This window comes from Littorina saxatilis, linkage group LG3, assembly GCF_037325665.1.
Source record: "Littorina saxatilis isolate snail1 linkage group LG3, US_GU_Lsax_2.0, whole genome shotgun sequence".
Lineage (NCBI taxonomy): Eukaryota > Metazoa > Mollusca > Gastropoda > Littorinimorpha > Littorinidae > Littorina > Littorina saxatilis.
This window is the reverse complement of record NC_090247.1, coordinates 11,224,274-11,240,960: the sequence shown is the minus strand read 5'-3', so window position 1 is coordinate 11,240,960 and position 16,687 is coordinate 11,224,274. Positions and strand designations below refer to the sequence as shown.

The 16,687-nt window shown below is 46.3% G+C and overlaps 1 protein-coding gene across 1 annotated transcript in view; it reads right to left on the bottom strand.

Annotated features, from left to right (window-relative positions):
• Window positions 1-16,687, bottom strand: part of LOC138961595 (sine oculis-binding protein homolog) — a 135,698-nt gene that overhangs the window by 24,136 nt on the left and 94,875 nt on the right. The window contains exon 3 of the mRNA XM_070333253.1: window positions 8,775-8,855. Coding sequence (XP_070189354.1) covers window positions 8,775-8,855 — 81 coding nt within the window. The remainder of the gene's footprint in view (window positions 1-8,774; window positions 8,856-16,687) is intronic.

The window sequence follows — 16,687 nt, the reverse complement described above, 5'->3', positions numbered from 1 at the left end:
CTCTCTCAGACTCTCTCTCTCTCTCTCTCTCTCTCTCTCTCTCTCTCTCTCTCTCTCTCTCTCTAAGCGATATCTCGGACACATTAGCTTAATTTAGAAAGATCTCATTTTAATCAACCACATTCCTTTCGTGCCATATAAGGAAATGCTATATCACAAATGTTGCGTACACGACCGTAACTGAACATTGACAGGAATATTTCGAAACTATAGTCCCTGATAAACCCCTTCCCCCCCGCGCCCGTAACCATTATCATTTCCGATGAAATCTGTATGAACAAATCAATTTTAAACCGATAACTTTTCATAGAAAAATGACTTCAAGAATCTTAAAAATGAAAAGTCGCAGCGTCATCTGACGCACCAAATTCACAACTCTTTATTCTGTCGCGACTTTTATTCCCTAGAAAGAAGGATTTATCGACTCAAATGATGGAAACCTGATTCAAGAAATCTTGAAACCTGTCTGGCAGCCTCAAATTTAGAAGAATTGCTGTGAAGTGCGAGAGAGCAGAGTGTAAGATATATGGAGACCAGAAATCTGTCCTCGCGGTCACTGGCGGCGATTTATTTCACACCCGACACGCGCACGATATTACTGCAGTGTCAATGTGATGGAAACCAGCCTGTGTTACTGCAGTGTGACGAAAGCCAGTCTTTGTTGCTGCAGTGTGATTGTAGCCAGCCTGTGTTACTGCAGTGTGATTGAAGCCAGTCTGTGTCACAGTTGCTGCAGTGTTATTGAAGCCAGCCTGTGTCACTGTAGTGTGATTGAAGCCAGCCTGTGTTACTGCAGTGTGATTGAAGCCAGCCTGTGTTACTGCAGTGTGATTGAAGCCAGCCTGTGTTACTGCAGTGTGATTGAAGCCAGCCTGTGTTAGTGCAGTGTGGTTGAAGCCAGCCTGTGTTACTGCAGTGTGACGAAAGCCAGTCTTTGTTGCTGCAGTGTGATTGTAGCCAGCCTGTGTTACTGCAGTATGATGGAAGCCAGTCTGTGTCACAGTTGCTGCAGTGTTATTGAAGCCAGCCTGTGTTCCTGCAGTATAATGGATGCAACGTTTTGTTACTGCAGTGTTATTGAAGACAGCCTAGCCTGTGTTACTGCAGTATGATGGAAGCCAGTCTGTGTTAATGCAGTGTGATGGAAGCCAGTTTGTGTTAATGCAGTGTGATGGAAGCCAGTCTGTGTTAATGCAGTGTGATGGAAGCCAGTTTGTGTTACTGCAGTGTGATGGAAGCCAGTTTGTGTTACTGCAGTGTGATGGAAGCCAGTCTGTGTTAATGCAGTGTGATGGAAGCCAGCCCGTGTTACTGCAGTGTTATTGAAGCCAGCCTGTGCTACTGAAGTGTCTGTGTGATTGAAAACCAGGTAGTCTTAGCGTATTGCATGACTGTGAGATTGGAGCCAGCCTTTCTTTCTTTCTTTCTTTATTTGGTGTTTAACGTCGTTTTCAACTATTCAACTAGTTATATCGCGACGGGCCTTTGTTTCTGCAGATTATGTGTGATAGAATACAGCCTGTGTTACTGTAGTGTCTGTGTGATTGAAACCAGCCTGTTACTGTACTGTAGTGTGACTGAACCAGTCTGTGTTACAGTAGTGTCTGTGTGACTGAAGCCAGCCTGTGTTACTGTGGTGTCTGTTTGACTGAAGCCAGCCTGTGTTACTGTAGTGTCTGTGTGACTGAAGCCAGCCTGTGTTACAGTAGTGTCTGTGTGACTGAAGCCAGCCTGTGTTACTAGCCAGCCTGTGTTACTGTAGTGTCTGTGTGACTTAAGCCAGCCTGTTTTACTGTTGTGTCTGTGTGACTGAAGCCAGCCTGTGTTACTGTTGTGTCTGTGTGACTGAAGCCAGCCTGTGTTACTGTAGTGTCTGTGTGACTTAAGCCAGCCTGTTTTACTGTTGTGTCTGTGTGACTGAAGCCAGCCTGTGTTACTGTTGTGTCTGTGTGACTGAAGCCAGCCTGTGTTACTGTAGTGTCTGTGTGACTGAAGCCAGCCTGTGTTACTGTAGTGTCTGTGTGATTGAAGCCAGCCTGTTACTGTGGTGTAGTGTGACTGAAGCCAGCCTGTGTTACTGTACTGTAATGTGACTGAAGCCAATATGTTTCACTGAAATATTTGTGTGACTGAAGCCAGCCTGCATTTGTTACAGTAGTGCATGTGTGAAGGAAGCTAGGCTGTCTCAACAGATCAACGTGACACCATACACTGCCTACTCCTGTCCACCGTGACGGGGTAACAGATTTATTCCCGTGTCAGGGGCGGGGCTGAGATGACAAAGTATGACAGACGATCGCTCGGCAAACGCTCGAAATTGAAATTTATTGCACCATTTAAAACACCTCGTGAAAGGAAGAGGCCACAATTTGCAACCTAACGAGACGAGAAGACGTAACGCCCTGCGCGAAATATCACCGCTACCGTGGATCTAAAAACAAGACTTGGCCGACCCTGCGTGAAATATCACTGACACTGGCTGTAAACACAAGGCTAAGCCGGGGGTTGGGTTGTTTGTTTCACTGTCCAAGATGCGACACGTGCGTCCGTTGCTGGTGACGGCATTTTCACAACTTTGCATCAGGACGTAATTATCATGTATGTTGATTACATCGTGTTGAAGGGTGTTAGTTGATTTATTCATTCGTACATTTATTCATTTATTTATATTTAGAAACCCAAACTATGAAAACGTGCCATGTTGGCAGCAGTCAGTGACTCAGACAGAACATGTGCAGGTTAACACCACCCCCCCCCCAAAAAAAAAAAAAAAATTACAAAAATTCTACCAACAAAATGCTAATAACTGGATGCTGGATCACCAGTTACAGGTTTCACGTTTCTAAGCTCTTTCGAACATACATTCCAAATTTGGTGATTTTACACTGAGTGGGGGTCACACTCACATGATTAATTTTTAGGCCTTGAGATTTTGACCTTTGGGGTTATCTGAAGGAACTGCATACAAAAACCAGTCTCAGACAATCTGTGAGTTGGAACAGCAATTACAGGCAGTCTGAAGGGTTAAGGTCGGGTGAGTTGGGCCACTGCTCATTGTCATACCTCCTGCTTTTGAATCGATCCTTTAATTTTAAATATATTTTTGAAAAAGCACCAAAAACAATCATTTACACCAAGAAACTTGACACTTTGTAAACACTAACTGGTTCACATTCATGTCAGTACTTAGTCCCAATGGCCGGACTTCATCACGCCGGATTTTGTCCCAATGAACTTTGTCAAATATCAAAGGACCAACGACGGTTGCAATAGACTAGTCGTTAGGATGTGGGCCTTGCACGTGGAAGATTCTGGGTTCGAATAATCGGTTGAGGCTGGAGATTTTTCTGATTTCCAAGATCAACTTATATGCAGAACTACTAGCGCCTTATCACCCTTCGAATGTACGCATGGAAACGATCTTGTTATCCATTTCAAAGTTCGGTGGGTTAAAGAAACCCGTAAACATCCGGCATGCATCTCCTGAAAACGGAGTATTCTTCTTCTTCTTCGTCGTTCATGGGCTTAGACTCCCACGTACACTCGTGTTTTTGCACGAGTGGAATTTTACGTGTATGACCGTTTTTACCCCGCCATTTAGGCAGCCATACGCCGTTTTCGGAGGAAGCATGCTGGATATTTTCGTGTTTCTATAACCCACCGAACTCTGACATGGATTACAGGATCTTTTCCGTGCGCACTTGGTCTTGTGCTTGCGTGTACACACGAAGGGGGATAAGCCACTAGCAGGTCTGCACATAAGTTGACCTGGGAGATCGGAAAAATCTCCACACTTAACCCACCAGGCAGCCGCGGCCGGGATTCAAACCCTCGACCTTCCGATTAAGAGGCCGACGTCTTACCACCCCGCCCGTCGAAAACGGAGTATGATTGTCTACATGACAGGGGGGAAACGGAGTATGATTGTCTACATGACAGGGGGGAAACGGAGTATGATTGTCTACATGACAGGGGGGAAACGGAGTATGATTGTCTACATGACAGGGGGGAAACGGAGTATGATTGTCTACATGACAGGGGGGAAACGGAGTATGATTGTCTACATGACAGGGGGGAAACGGAATATGATTGTCTACATGACAGGGGGGAAACGGAGTATGATTGTCTACATGACAGGGGGGAAACAGCCATACACGTCAAATCCCGTGTTCACGAGTGTACGATGAGTTTGCAACCCACGAACGCAGAAGGAGAGGAAGAAGATATGGCCAGCAGATTGATTTCGATAATGTTGAGGTTTTAACAAATGACAACGCCAGACGATAGAGATATGTGTGCCGCACAATCTAAATAGTGATTTAGTTTAGTAGTGTATGTTGAGCAATAGTGTGCCCCATGCCAGGCCGTGCTTTGCAAAACCGTTATGGATTCGGTTCGCCGTCTTGACAGCTCACGACACGAGGCAACGCTTTCCACATGGAATTTACGCCATACAACCTCTGACTATATATATCCAAGAGATGAGTTCGCTTTAGCTCTGTCTTTCAACCCATACCACAAGTGTTAATTTGTAATTCATGACCACCTACTTTCTTCTCGACCACGTATTGCTTTGAAGCAAAAACAAACACACACACAATCTACCAAAAAAACCGCTCAGATACAAAATGTTCACGGAGTCTGAGCGTTAGACGACTGTGCTTGTTTGTTTGCAGTATGTGCAGTACCTAACGGCTGCATGCGAAACAAACTTCTCCCTCATAAAACCCGACCTTTCTGAAATGACTCTGCAGACCCACAAGAAAATTCTCGCAGAACAAAAACATGAAAAACACCCCCCCGCTTAGGTTTCACCTGCCACTTGTGCACGTGCCTACAGTCTGTCTGGCCGACTTCTGACACCTGTAACACCCCGCTCCCCCCCCCCCCCCCCCCCTCCTCCCCTCCCCCCCCCCTTGCAAGTAGTCAGCGAAACCACGACCTTTCTCCAAATCCTCATTACTTTTCACTTTTTTGTGTGCGTTTTTGTGTCTAGCGCATTCTTTATACAACATTACTTGACGTAACATGAGCCGCAACCTAGCGGGGACAAAGGACGGCACCACGACCCGTCACTCCTTAGACACAGTGCGAGAAGAGTTACCCGCCCTGGTGTGAGGTCAGGCTGACCCGACGCGAGGAGTGGCTGGCGATGTGCACGTGACGGGTGTCACGAGCCGAGAGGTACGATGACTGCACCAACAACATCACCCCGTCAAACACTTACCGTTACTGCAAAGTCACAAGCAGTGAATTCATCCCCGTAAGGACAGACACACTGTCATCGTGTGAGCAGACACTGACCTTATACTGGGGACATTCTCTGAAGGCAGACAGTGGCCTATACAGAATGGTCAGTCTACAGAGGACAAAATAATACCCCCATCCTCTTTGGGTAACTGTTTGGCGTCTCCCCTACCCGTCCACCCGTCACCAACACTGAGGCTCGACTTTAGGGGGGGGGGGGGGGGGGGGGGGGTACCCATATTTTAGGCGGTCACGTGACACCTGTATGCAAAAGTTGCCTAGTTGTGCCTATTGTGAATTTTCCTCGATTTTTTCAAGTGGCATCTCAAGGGTTTTTTCAGGTCTATTTTGGGGGTACCCTTATTTAAGCGGCGGTCACGTGTGGGTACGACATTTGTTGTAATATTTTTTTTGGTTCAGTTTATATAACAAACAAGAAGGATGTGGGGTGGTGGTGGTGGGGGGGGGGGGGGGGGTCTGGGTTGTGCCAGACAATCGATATAAAGAAAGGTTAACTAGGTGAAGGTCAGGGAACACAAGTCACCCTGGGCGTATCGTGTTGCTGTCTTGACACACACAAATCACAGAGGGAGGGGGGTAACTAGAGACTACAATCAGAGGGAAGTAACTGGAGACAACAATCAGGGGGAAGTAACTGGAGACAGCAATCAAGGGGAAGTAACTGGAGACAACAATCAATTTGGCGTCATCGATACTTTGCCCGTCCCCCTCAGACACCACGGCCGTGTGAAAACGGTAATCACGATTTGAATATGGTAATTAAGGTGAGAAGATGGTAATTAAGGTGGGAATATGGTAATCCAGAAGAGACTAGCAGCGAAAAAGCGTGTAACAAGAGCGGTCTAAATCAAGGCACTGATGAGAGAAACAAAAACCTGTCTGTGTGAACGTGTTAGATGTGACCCTGCGCACTGACCTTGCCTGGGGTCACATGACCCGGCAGACAGACTTCTTAGCGACTATAAATTAAGTGCTGTTCACATGGCAGACTTTCAACACTCCTTTCCCAAACTTTTGGTTAGCTTGAAATCGCTCCCAAGTTGTTGAGGCCAAGTCAGCAAAAAGTTTGCCATGTGAACGAACCCAAGATGACTACGTGACAACATGCCCCATAGTGAGGGCGTAAAACAACACTTATTATCGTGACAACAGCAAGGACAGCATCACGACAGGCATTGTGGGGTAGCGCGGCCACGTGACTTCTTTCTTATACCCTCAGTGGAGCATGTTTGTCATATGCGCAATGACTATCTAATCTGCCGGCCAATTTACAACTTGTCAAAATACTCTCTAAAGCAGAACCTTTAGAGGACTAGAAGGTGATATCTTGCACCCTGCGTGCTTTAAAGCTCATGTCCTTCTTGTACCCATAGATATGTCAAGCCCATGTACTATGTCTTGTTTGTATCCATGACGGAATAAAGCACATACTCTTTTTGTATTCATGACGGGATAAAGCACATGTCCATTGTGTATTCATAAACATTTAAAGCCCATGGTCCCTTTGTATCCACGACATGATAAAGCCCACGTCCCTTGTGTATTAATGACGGGATAAAGCCCATGTCCTTTGAATATCAATAACGGGACAAAGCCCATGTCCTTATCGTGTATCCATGACGGGATAAAGCCCACGTCCTGTGTGTATTAATGACGGTATAAAGCCCATGTCCTGTGTGTATTAATGACGGGATAAAGCCCATGTCCTGTGAGTGTTAATGACGGGATAAAGCCCATGTCCCGTGTGTATTAATGACGGGATAAAGCCCATGTCCTGTGTGTGTTAATGGCGGGATAAAGCCCATGTCCTGTGTGTGTTAATGGCGGGATAAAGCCCATGTCCTGAGTGTATTAATGACGGGATAAAGCCCATGTCCTGTGTGTATTAATGACGGGATAAAGCCCATGTCCTGTGTGTATTAATGACGGGATAAAGCCCATGTCCTGTGTGTGTTAATGGCGGGATAAAGCCCATGTCCTGTGTGTATTAATGACGGTATAAAGCCCATGTCCTGTGTGTATTAATGACGGGATAAAGCCCATGTCCTGTGTGTATTAATGACGGTATAAAGCCCATGTCCTGTGTGTATTAATGACGGGATAAAGCCCATGTCCTGTGTGTATTAATGACGGGATAAAGCCCATGTCCTGTGTGTATTAATGACGGGATAAAGCCCATGTCCTGTGTGTGTTAATGGCGGGATAAAGCCCATGTCCTGTGTGTGTTAATGGCGGGATAAAGCCCATGTCCTGTGTGTGTTAATGGCGGGATAAAGCCCATGTCCTGTGTGTATTAATGGCGGGATAAAGCCCATGTCCTGTGTGTATTAATGGCGGGATAAAGCCCATGTCCTGTGTGTATAAATGACGAGATAAAGCCCATGTCCTTTGTGTATCCGTGACTAGATAAAGCTCATTATTTGGAAATCAATGACGGAATAAAGCCCATATCCTTAGTGTATCCATGACGGGATAAAGCCCATGTCCAATTGAAATCCATGACGGGATAAAGCCCATGTCCTTTTATTGTCCATGGATATTTCAAGCTTAGCGGCACAAAATTACCATGTAGTGAGATTAGCGTCCACTAGGACAGGATGGAAGGAAAGGCGGGAGTATGTCAGTTCTCTCTCTCTCTCTCTCTCTCTCTCTCTCTCTCTCTCTCTCTCTCTCTCTCTCTCTCGCTCGCTCGCTCGCTCTCTCTCTCTCTCTCTCTCTCTCTCTCTCTCTCTCTCTCTCTCTCTCTCTCTCTCTCTCTCTCTCTCTCGCTCTACCGCCTTCTCTGTCTCTTTTACAGCACTTTGTTGGACCAAGAAGAGTTTCAATTAATATCTAACGTGTGACCACGACTCAACACGGTGGAGGAAGACTTAAGTTTCGTTGCGTGCATTCCTCTTATTCCCCTCTCAACGTGCGCACCCGGTGCACAGTTTTATGCGAGGCCAGGGTGTAACTGGAAACGCAAGTCAATGTGAGCTCGTGTATTGCACTCAAGGAACCATTCGACAGTTAAACGTGCGGATTTTTGTGTGTGCACGGAATGCTCCCTACTATACCTTTTTATGTGTTTTTCTTCTTCTTTATAAGTTCAAAGAAGGGCATGTTGCAATGCAATCAAATGCCTCCCCCCCCCCCCCTGGACTTGTGAAGCAGACAGCACCCCACTCTAACCCTCACCTTAACCTCGAACGAGTGTAGAAAATCAAATCGTGCACCCACCATAATAACGCTATAAGAACAAACTGCAATGCTCTAAACCAACCCCATGAGTACTTGACACCAACCTCCAGCTCTGGTGCCTTGGTGGCTAGAAGCTCGAGCACCACACCTCTTTCGCGGCGCAAAGTTTTTAATTTTAAATTGTTTCTAATTTTGTAAATCATCAAAAGTCTGCGTAACATCCGGGCACGTGCCCCTAGTGGTTTAACCGTGAGGGCGTTAAAAACATTTATTACCAACAACATATTTAATCAACGAAGGCTTGTGAATGAAAAGGTTGAACTCACTGTTGGCTGCTTTGGAGTTGCTGAGCGCTTTGACCAGACTCCTGTGTTGTGCCGCCAGTCTCGTTTCACTGCTGTCCACACCTGTAACATCATCATCATCGTCATCATCATCATCATCATCGTCATCGTCATCATCATCATCATCATCATCATCATCATCATCATCATCATCATCATCATCATCGTCATCGTCATCATCATCATCATCATCATCATCATCATCATCATCATCATCATCATCATCATTGCCGTTGTCGTCTTCCCGATATAAACAAAAAAATCAAGGTTACGGCAAGGTCCGAGTCAACAAAGAGACAATATTTGATGCAAAACGTTCACGCAATTGTGCCACAATGATGTGAGCTGGAGGGAGGCATTATGAGCACTCCAAACACATATCGACATACAGAACGATAACCAGACGGACAGACAGACAGACAGCGCCAACAAGCCTTTGAGAAACAACTGCCATATATGCAGATAAAACACATTTCCTGTGGCAAACATGCAAATCGTGGAGCGTGTAAGTGTTTTAGATGCAGAGAACATACTTATCTAACCTTTCGGACAAAGCTGTAGTAAAACCATAGCACACTTCCTCAAAGTATATAATTACAGTCTCTTGTCAAAAGCTTTATGAGTCACACACTTCCCTTCAACCTTAAAGAAAAAAACCTTTGCGGTTTCGTAAACGCAAGAAAAAAAACCTGTTGAGTGTGAAATCAAGTGTGCGTTAAACAAACGTCCCATGTAAAAAAGACGATTTTCGGAAATAACTCCGTCGGGTTTGTATGCGGTTTAAAAGAGAGAATACCCTAAATTAATTGCTTTTTCTCTGACAAAGAAATTCGCACGTGCTCCAGTCCACGTGCGTCCGACACACCCCTAGCTAGTGATCGGCCCCGCCAATGTTTGTCCCCGTGTGTCCGACACACCCCTAGCTAGTGATCGGCCCCGCCAATGTTTGTCCACGTGTGTCCGACACACCCCTAGCTAGTGATCGGCCCCGCCAATGTTTGTCCACGTGTGTCCGACACACCCCTAGCTAGTGATCGGTCCTGCCAATATTTGTCCGAGTAAAAAACAAGGGCATTCACTCTTTCACAACCTATACAAAACCGGCAGAGTTATTTTTGGAATTCGCCTATTGCCAACAAGCAAAGGACAACTCTTTTCTTACGCATAACATATAAGTTCGAAAAGGTTAGTTAGAGAACCTCGTCGCGATATAACCTTCGTGGTTGAAAACGACGTTAAACACCAAATAAAGAAAGAAAGTTAGAGAACACCATGACATAGCCACACAATGAAATGACCTGAGAACGCGAATACCTCAGATGACAAACAATCTTCTTTGAATCAACACCAAACGAAATTTCCTTTCAGGAGAAAACAATAACCACAAAACGAGAGCAGCCTTCTTTGTAAATTAAAACAAAAAGATCTCGAGAAGGCCTCTTGCAATCCGACACAAGGCGCAATTACACTGTAATTAATTTACACCGTGTTGGCAGAAACCCCTTCTCTTTTTTTGAGAATGGAAACAAAATCTCCTCTCAGGTGAACAAGCCATCCACCAAATTCTCAAAACACATCCACCGCAACATAAATCGTGGTTATTGCCACGTTTTGAAAATGTACCTTTGCATTCCTCGAATCGGTCGCTGAATCTGACATTCTACCTGTCTGTCCTCACGGCCCGCCACCTTCCGCCTTCTTGTCATTCTCTGCCTGTCGTTGTCGCAATGGCGCTTCTCGCAGCGTGACTTCATTAGTCCCCCCTCCCACCCCCTTCCACCCGCGAACACTCTAGCATCCTCTCTCTCCCCACGCCCCTCGCTCCGTGTGCCCACGCCGGGTGTCAGGTATCTATGAAACAACGCCTTAACGGGTAGTTGAAGGGGTTTCGGGTATCGGCAGCACTACCTGCAAGGCAAGGCAAAGGCGAGGCAAAGGCCAAGAATGTGTACCGTGTCGACGGGCGCAGTGGCCTAGTGGATAAGACATCGGCCTCTTGATCGGAAGGTCGTGAGTTCAAATCCCGATCGCTACAGCCTGGTGGGTTAAGGGTGGAGATTTTTCCGATCTCCTAGGTCAACACATGTGCAGACTTGCTAGTGCTGTATCTCCTTTCGTGTGTACACGCAAGCACAAGACCAAGTGCGCACGGAAAAGATCCTGTAATCCATGTCAGAGTTCGGTGGGTTAGGGAAACACGAAAATACTCAGTATGCCCCGAAAGCGGCGTATGGTTGCCTGAATGGCGGGGTAAAAACGGTCATACACGTAAAAACCCACTAGTGTAAAAACATGAATGAACGTTGGAGTTTCAGCCCATGAACGAAGAAGAAGAAGAAGAAGAAGAAGAAGAAGAAGAAGAAGAACAAGAAGAACAAGAGTACCGTGTCGCGGGACATCCCGACGGACACGACTTCCATCCACCATCACTATGCCTCGTCACAAACAACTTTCTTTTTAGATTCCATTTTCAATGATGAGGCAAGAAATAAAAGACCTCTGTGGTGTGTGTGTGTGAGTGTGTGTGCACGCGCGTATGTGTTCGTGTGTTCGCGTGCTTGCCTATGTACGTGTGAGAGAGAGAGAGAGAGAGAGAGAGAGAAAGAGAGAGAGAGAGAGAGAGAGAGAGAGAGAGAGAGAGAGACAGAGACAGAGACAGAGAGAGAGAAAGAGAGAAAGAGAGACACAGACACAGAGAGAGAGAGACACAGAGACAGAGACGTAAGACGTAAGACAATTTATTGATTAAACACGCAAGGTTCATCGTGGAGAGGCAGACAGACAGACAGATCTAGTTACACAAGTCAGAAAGTTCGACTGGCAAGCTGATAGCGTCCATCAAAAGAAAAGAACAAGTTTTCTCAGAGCGATCGCATCCAGTCAGGTCAACCTCCACACCGACATCTCAACTCCTTCTCCTTCTTCACATGCGCTCCGCTATCACGTCACAGCCCCGCCCCCCCCCCCTTTTCACACCCCACTCCCCCGCCCTCTTTTCCCGCCAGATTCAATTTCCCAGTTGAGCTGACAAGGACATACAATGCTGAAACAAGATAGTCTTGGTAGGGGTGACTTTCTGTGTGAAGATCGACCACAAAGCTTCCACTTCTGACAATGGGTTGACATCTATTATACTGTCTTCAAAACACTCACCATTATTCCTCTAGTCTCCGTCTTCAAAACATTCACCATTATCACTCTAGTCTCCGTCTTCAAAAGGTCCGCTGGACCCGAAAAGCAATAGCTAACTAACTAACTAACTAACTAACTAACTGTCTTCAAAACACTCACCATGATCCCTCTAGTCTCCGTCTTCAAAACATTCACCATTATCACTCTAGTCTCCGTCTTCAAAACATTCACCATTATCCCTCTAGTCTCACTGTCTTCAAAACACTCACCATTATCCCTCTAGTCTCTATCTTCAAAACACTCACCATTATCCCTTTAGTCTCTGCCTTCAAAACACTCACCATTATCCCTCTAGTTTCTTTCTTTAAAACACTCACCATTATCCCTCTTGTCTCTTCCTTCAAAACACTCACAATTATTCCTGTAGTTTCTGTCTTCAAAGCACTCACCATTATCTCTCTAGTTTCTTTCTTCAAAACACTCACCATGATCCCTCTAGTCTCTGTCTTCAAAACACTCACCATTATCCCTCTAGTCTCCGTCTTCAAAACATTCACCATTATCACTCAAGTCTCTGTCTTCAAAACATTCACCATGATCCCTCTAGTCTCCGTCTTCAAAACATTCACCATTATCACTCAAGTCTCTGTCTTCAAAGCACTCACCATTATCTCTCTAGTTTCTTTCTTCAAAACACTCACCATTATTCCTCTAGTCTCTGTTTTCAAAGCACTCATCATTATCCCTCTGGTCTTTTTCTTCAAAGCACTCATCATTATCCCTCTAGTCTTTTTCTTCAAAACACTCACCATTATCCCTCTAGTCTCACAGTCTTCAAAACAATCACCATGATCCCTGTAGTCTCACTGTCTTCAAAACACTCACCATTATCCCTCTAGTCTTTTTCTTCAAAACACTCACCATTATCCCTCTAGTCTCACTGTCTTCAAAACACTCACTATTATCACTCTAGTCTCACTGTCTTCAAAACACTCACCATGATCCCTCTAGTCTCACTGTCTTCAAAACAATCACCATGATCCCTCTAGTCTCACTGTCTTCAAAACACTCACCATGATCCCTCTAGTCTCACTGTCTTCAAAACACTCACCATGATCCCTCTAGTCTCACTGTCTTCAAAACACTCACCATGATCCCTCTAGTCTCACTGTCTTCAAAACATTCACCATTATCCCTCAAGTCTCTTTCAGGCTGGCAAATTCATGTAAACCTAAAATGTGTGCACCTGCTGCCGAGCACACCTTCTCTTCAAACAAAACAGATGCATAGCGGTAGCTCAGTTGGTAGTGCACTGGACTTGTGATCGGAAGGTCGCAGGTTCGAATTCGGTCCGGGACGGACACGGGTCAACTTTATGTGCAGACCCAGAGACGGAAGCCATGTCCCACCCTCGTGTCATCACAATGGCACGTAAAAGACCTTGGTCATTCTGCCATAAGTGCAGGTGGCTGCATACACCTAAACACGCAGACAACCTGGGTAGCGCGACTCCGTTGCTGCTAGCTTTCCACTGGCACTGGGAGGAAGCGACCCGAATTTCCCAGCGATGGGACAATAAAGTAATGAAGAAAAAAAGAAAGAAAAAAATGAAAAAAAAAAAAAAAAAAATGATTATAGCAATTCAGCTCTGTGAGGTCAGAGTTCATTATTCTAACGAACGGAAATGACGTTTGTCTTGGTAGAAATGGAGCATCAAGCATTGTCCGGGATTGCCGTCACTCAAAACACGACTCTCAAAACTCAAGATTTGTCTCCTCAGACAGAACCTGTTTGTTTGTTTAACACAACCTGGGATGAATGTTTTGCCACAACGCGACGTCAAATTAATAATAATGATAATAGACGGTGAATTGTTTTACCTGAACAAATGAGATGCTCTTCTGAGAGAATTAGTTCAAGTTTAACTAAGAGCATGGATGCGCGCATATATCACCGTCTCACTGAGCGTAGAACCAATCAGGTATGAAAGAAAATTGACGGGTGGACAGCCGTGTTCAGCCAGGCGAGGACAGCACTGGAAATAATGGACAGTGATTGGTTGCATTACGTCACATCTTCACGATTCATCAGTCAGACCCAATTCTGGTCGCTGTTATTAAAACCATGACGTCCGCTATCATTAATCATTGGTGGAGCGCGCTTTGTTCTACATTAATAAAAAGCGTGAAAAGTAAAAGGCGTCTATCTTCATTTGAACAAGTCAAGCGTGACGCGTGGCTGGGGAACGTGTGCAGTGAGGCGGAGCGAGTGCCAGGAGAAGACCAAGGAAGAGCCTGGACACTCTTCTTTGCTTTAGATAGTTACAAGATTTAATTTAGATTAAGATTCATGACACAATGATAAGCAAACAATTTTGTCTCGAATTCGAGTAAGGACTCATATTATGTGGCCCAGATAGGAATGCAATGACACGTATGAGCATGATGATCCGCTACGTTACTAGTCTTTCTTTCTTTATTCATTTGGTGTTTAACGTCGTTTTCAACCATTCAAGGTTATATCGCGACGGGGAAAGGGGGGAGATGGGATAGGGGAAAGGGGGGAGATGGGATAGAGCCACTTGTTAATTGTTTCTTGTTCACAAAAGCACTAATAAAAAAATTGCTCCAGGGGCTTGTAACGTAGTACAATATATGACCTTACTGGGAGAATGCAAGTTTCCAGTACAAAGGACTTAACATTTCTTACATACTGCTTGACTAAAATCTTTACAAACATTGACTATATTCTATACAAGAAACACTTAACAAGGGTAAAAGGAGAAACAGAACCGTTAGTCGCCTCTTACGACATGCTGGGTAGCATCGGGTAAATTCTTTTTCGTCCCAACCAATATGGGACTCCCCCTAACCCGCGGGGGGTCGTTACTAGTCCTTAACTGGGCGAATTCGACTACGCAGTATGCTTCGCGAAGCTGGTCGAACGGACCTTTAGCGCTGAAATTTAGGCCAAAAGACTTCCTGAAGTTTTGACGAAGTCGACTTCGGGTTCAATTATGGACCGCCTTAAGGAAATGCGCACGGGTGCCAACGACACCTCCCTTCGCGTGGGGACCATCTTGCCAACGACACCTCCCTTCGCGTGGGGACCATCTTGCCAACGACACCTCCCTTCGCGTGGGGACCATCTTGCCAACGACACCTCCCTTCGCGTGGGGACCATCTTGCCAACGACACCTCCCTTCGCGTGGGGACCATCTTGCCAACGACACCTCCCTTCGCGTGGGGACCATCTTGCCAACGACACCTCCCTTCGCGTGGGGACCATCTTGCCAACGACACCTCCCTTCGCGTGGGGACCATCTTGCCAACGACACCTCCCTTCGCGTGGGGACCATCTTGCCAACGACACCTCCCTTCGCGTGGGGACCATCTTGCCAACGACACCTCCCTTCGCGTGGGGACCATCTTGCCAACGACACCTCCCTTCGCGTGGGGACCATCTTGCCAACGACACCTCCCTTCGCGTGGGGACCATCTTGCCAACGACACCTCCCTTCGCGTGGGGACCATCTTGCCAACGACACCTCCCTTCGCGTGGGGACCATCTTGCCAACGACACCTCCCTTCGCGTGGGGACCATCTTGCCAACGACACCTCCCTTCGCGTGGGGACCATCTTGCCAACGACACCTCCCTTCGCGTGGGGACCATCTTGCCAACGACACCTCCCTTCGCGTGGGGACCATCTTGCCAACCACCCTGGGTCTGTTCACGCAGAGATGTGTTTTACACAATACACATCAATGGTTCCCGCTTGCACACAGGACACCGCCATCTTTTGGCATGGAAACACAGAAACCATAGGGTCATTGCAGCATGTGCAGAGTGAACATATTTTAGTTTTGTGTGTGCAGAATATGTTTATAAGTGACACCTATGTCAATCTGCACATTTAGCACACACACGCACGCACTCAGGCACGCACACACGCACGCACACACACATACACGCACTGTACTGCCATACACGCACTGACAAACACCCCCTCACACAAACACACGCACACAGACACACATACAGACACTCTGACGCACGCAAACACACACATACACAAACACACACTGCCGTACACGCACTGACAAACACTGACACACACACACGCACACGCACAGACACCCTGACGTAAACAAACACACACACACACACACACACACGCGCGCACACGCACACACACAAACACACTGCCATACATGCACTGACAAAAATACACACGCACAAACACACACACAGACACTCTGACGCACCCAAACTCAAACAACACACACACACACACCGTCACTACACACACACACTCACACACAGATCGATGGCAATATTTGCATATCATTGGTGCATGCTGCCTGCCACGTCTCCTATCAGTTTCCCAGGTATAGTATCGTGATGACGGTTAAGCAATTCTAATTGCCCAAGGTGCATTTAAAGGCGGGTGTCGTGTTTCAGGCGGCCTTGCTGCGATCTGCAATCCTTTGCTGTGGGTCATGCAATGTCAGGTCATACTGCCTGTGCTTTGTGCGTGTGCGTGCGTGTGTGTGTGTGTGTTGTGTGTGTGTGTGTGTGTATGTGCGTGCGTGCGTGTGTGCGTGCGTGCGTGCGTGTGTGTGTGCGCGTGTGTGTGTGTGTGTGTGTTTGAGTGTGCCATGTAAGTCAGTGTAAACACCACGCCTCGTGTGATCACGTCTGACCCGCAACTAACGTTCTTTATGCGCTCATTTACATACTATTTGCATACATCCAATGACGT